The sequence below is a fragment of the Otolemur garnettii genome, unplaced genomic scaffold, assembly GCF_000181295.1.
Source record: "Otolemur garnettii isolate 467f Iridium unplaced genomic scaffold, OtoGar3 scaffold00176, whole genome shotgun sequence".
Taxonomy (NCBI): domain Eukaryota; kingdom Metazoa; phylum Chordata; class Mammalia; order Primates; family Galagidae; genus Otolemur; species Otolemur garnettii.
In genome coordinates, this window is record NW_003852571.1 from 2,262,096 (window position 1) to 2,263,328 (window position 1,233).

General features: G+C 39.6%; 1 protein-coding gene across 1 annotated transcript in view; it reads right to left on the minus strand.

Annotated features, from left to right (window-relative positions):
• Positions 1-1,233, minus strand: part of SEH1L (SEH1 like nucleoporin) — a 34,543-nt gene that overhangs the window by 27,128 nt on the left and 6,182 nt on the right. Inside the window, exon 3 of the mRNA XM_012811823.2 lies at positions 973-1,119. Within this exon, the coding sequence (XP_012667277.1) occupies positions 973-1,119 (147 nt within the window). The remainder of the gene's footprint in view (positions 1-972; positions 1,120-1,233) is intronic.

A 1,233-nucleotide genomic window follows, 5' to 3' on the forward strand; every position in this document is an offset into this window, starting at 1 on the left:
AAAAAAAAAAAAAAAAAATCATATAGTGGTAAAAGCCTACAGATGACAAAATCTTAAAATGAAAACACTGGAAAGGTCTTAAAGATAATCGAGTTCAGGCTCAGTGCCTGTTGCACAGTGGTTACAGTGCCAGCCACATACATCAAAGGTGGCAGTTCCGAACTCAGCCCAGGCCAGCTAAACAACTGCAACAAAAAATAGCCAGGTGTTGTGGCTGGTGCCTATAGCAGGGCACTGGCCCCTATAGCAGGGCACTGGCCCCATCTACCGAGGGTGGCGGGTTTAAACACGGCCCAAACTGCAACAACAACAAAACCAAAAAAAAAACCAGCCAAGCATTGTGGTGGGTGCCTATAGTCCCAGCTACTCAGGAGGCTAAAGCAAGAGAATTCCCTAAGCCCAGGAGTTAGAGGTTGCTGTGAGCTGTGTGATGCCACACCACTCTACCGAGGGTGATAAAATGAGACTCTGTCTCTAATAAAAAAAAAAAAAAAAAGATAATCCAGTTCAAGTCTCTCAATTTATAGAAAAGGAACTTGAGCAACACACAGATTATGTTTTTACCCAAATCCAAACATCCAATCAGGGCAGTGGTAGATGCAAATAAAGGGGAGATATTTTGTAAGATAACAAAATTAACCACAATACAGAAAAAACAATTTTAAAGATTATTAGAGGGTGCTCTAAATCATATACTGGTATCATATAAAATATATTAATAAATGAAATTATACACAGAGGATCTATTTTAGATTCATTGTGAAAGTTATAATTAATTGATGCCATGGGTGCTCCTTTGTACCACTTCAGGCTTAAGACAATTAAATAAGAAAAAAGCATGAAAGAAAGAAAAGTGAAACTGGTAAATGCAGGGAAGAGTGGTGGCATGTCACCAAGTCTCGGAGGTATTCTTCAGACTGCTCACTTCCCCAGCACTCCCAACCCCGCCCCCCATACTAACAAATACCTCACCCAGTGACTCTGGCCTCGAAGTTTATCATTTGATTCGCCTACTATTTCTTCCCAAACAGCAGCTGTTCGGTCAAAAGAACAAGAAGCCAAAACCTGTCCAAATTCAGGATGGGCCCATGTCACACGCCATACAGATCCGCTATGTGTCTACAGAGACAAAAAGAATCAACAACAGCATATTAACAAGTTGATTTAAAAATTATTGTTCAAATAATGTACTTTGGTCAAAATTAAATCCAGTTTATGTGAGAATTTTTTTTT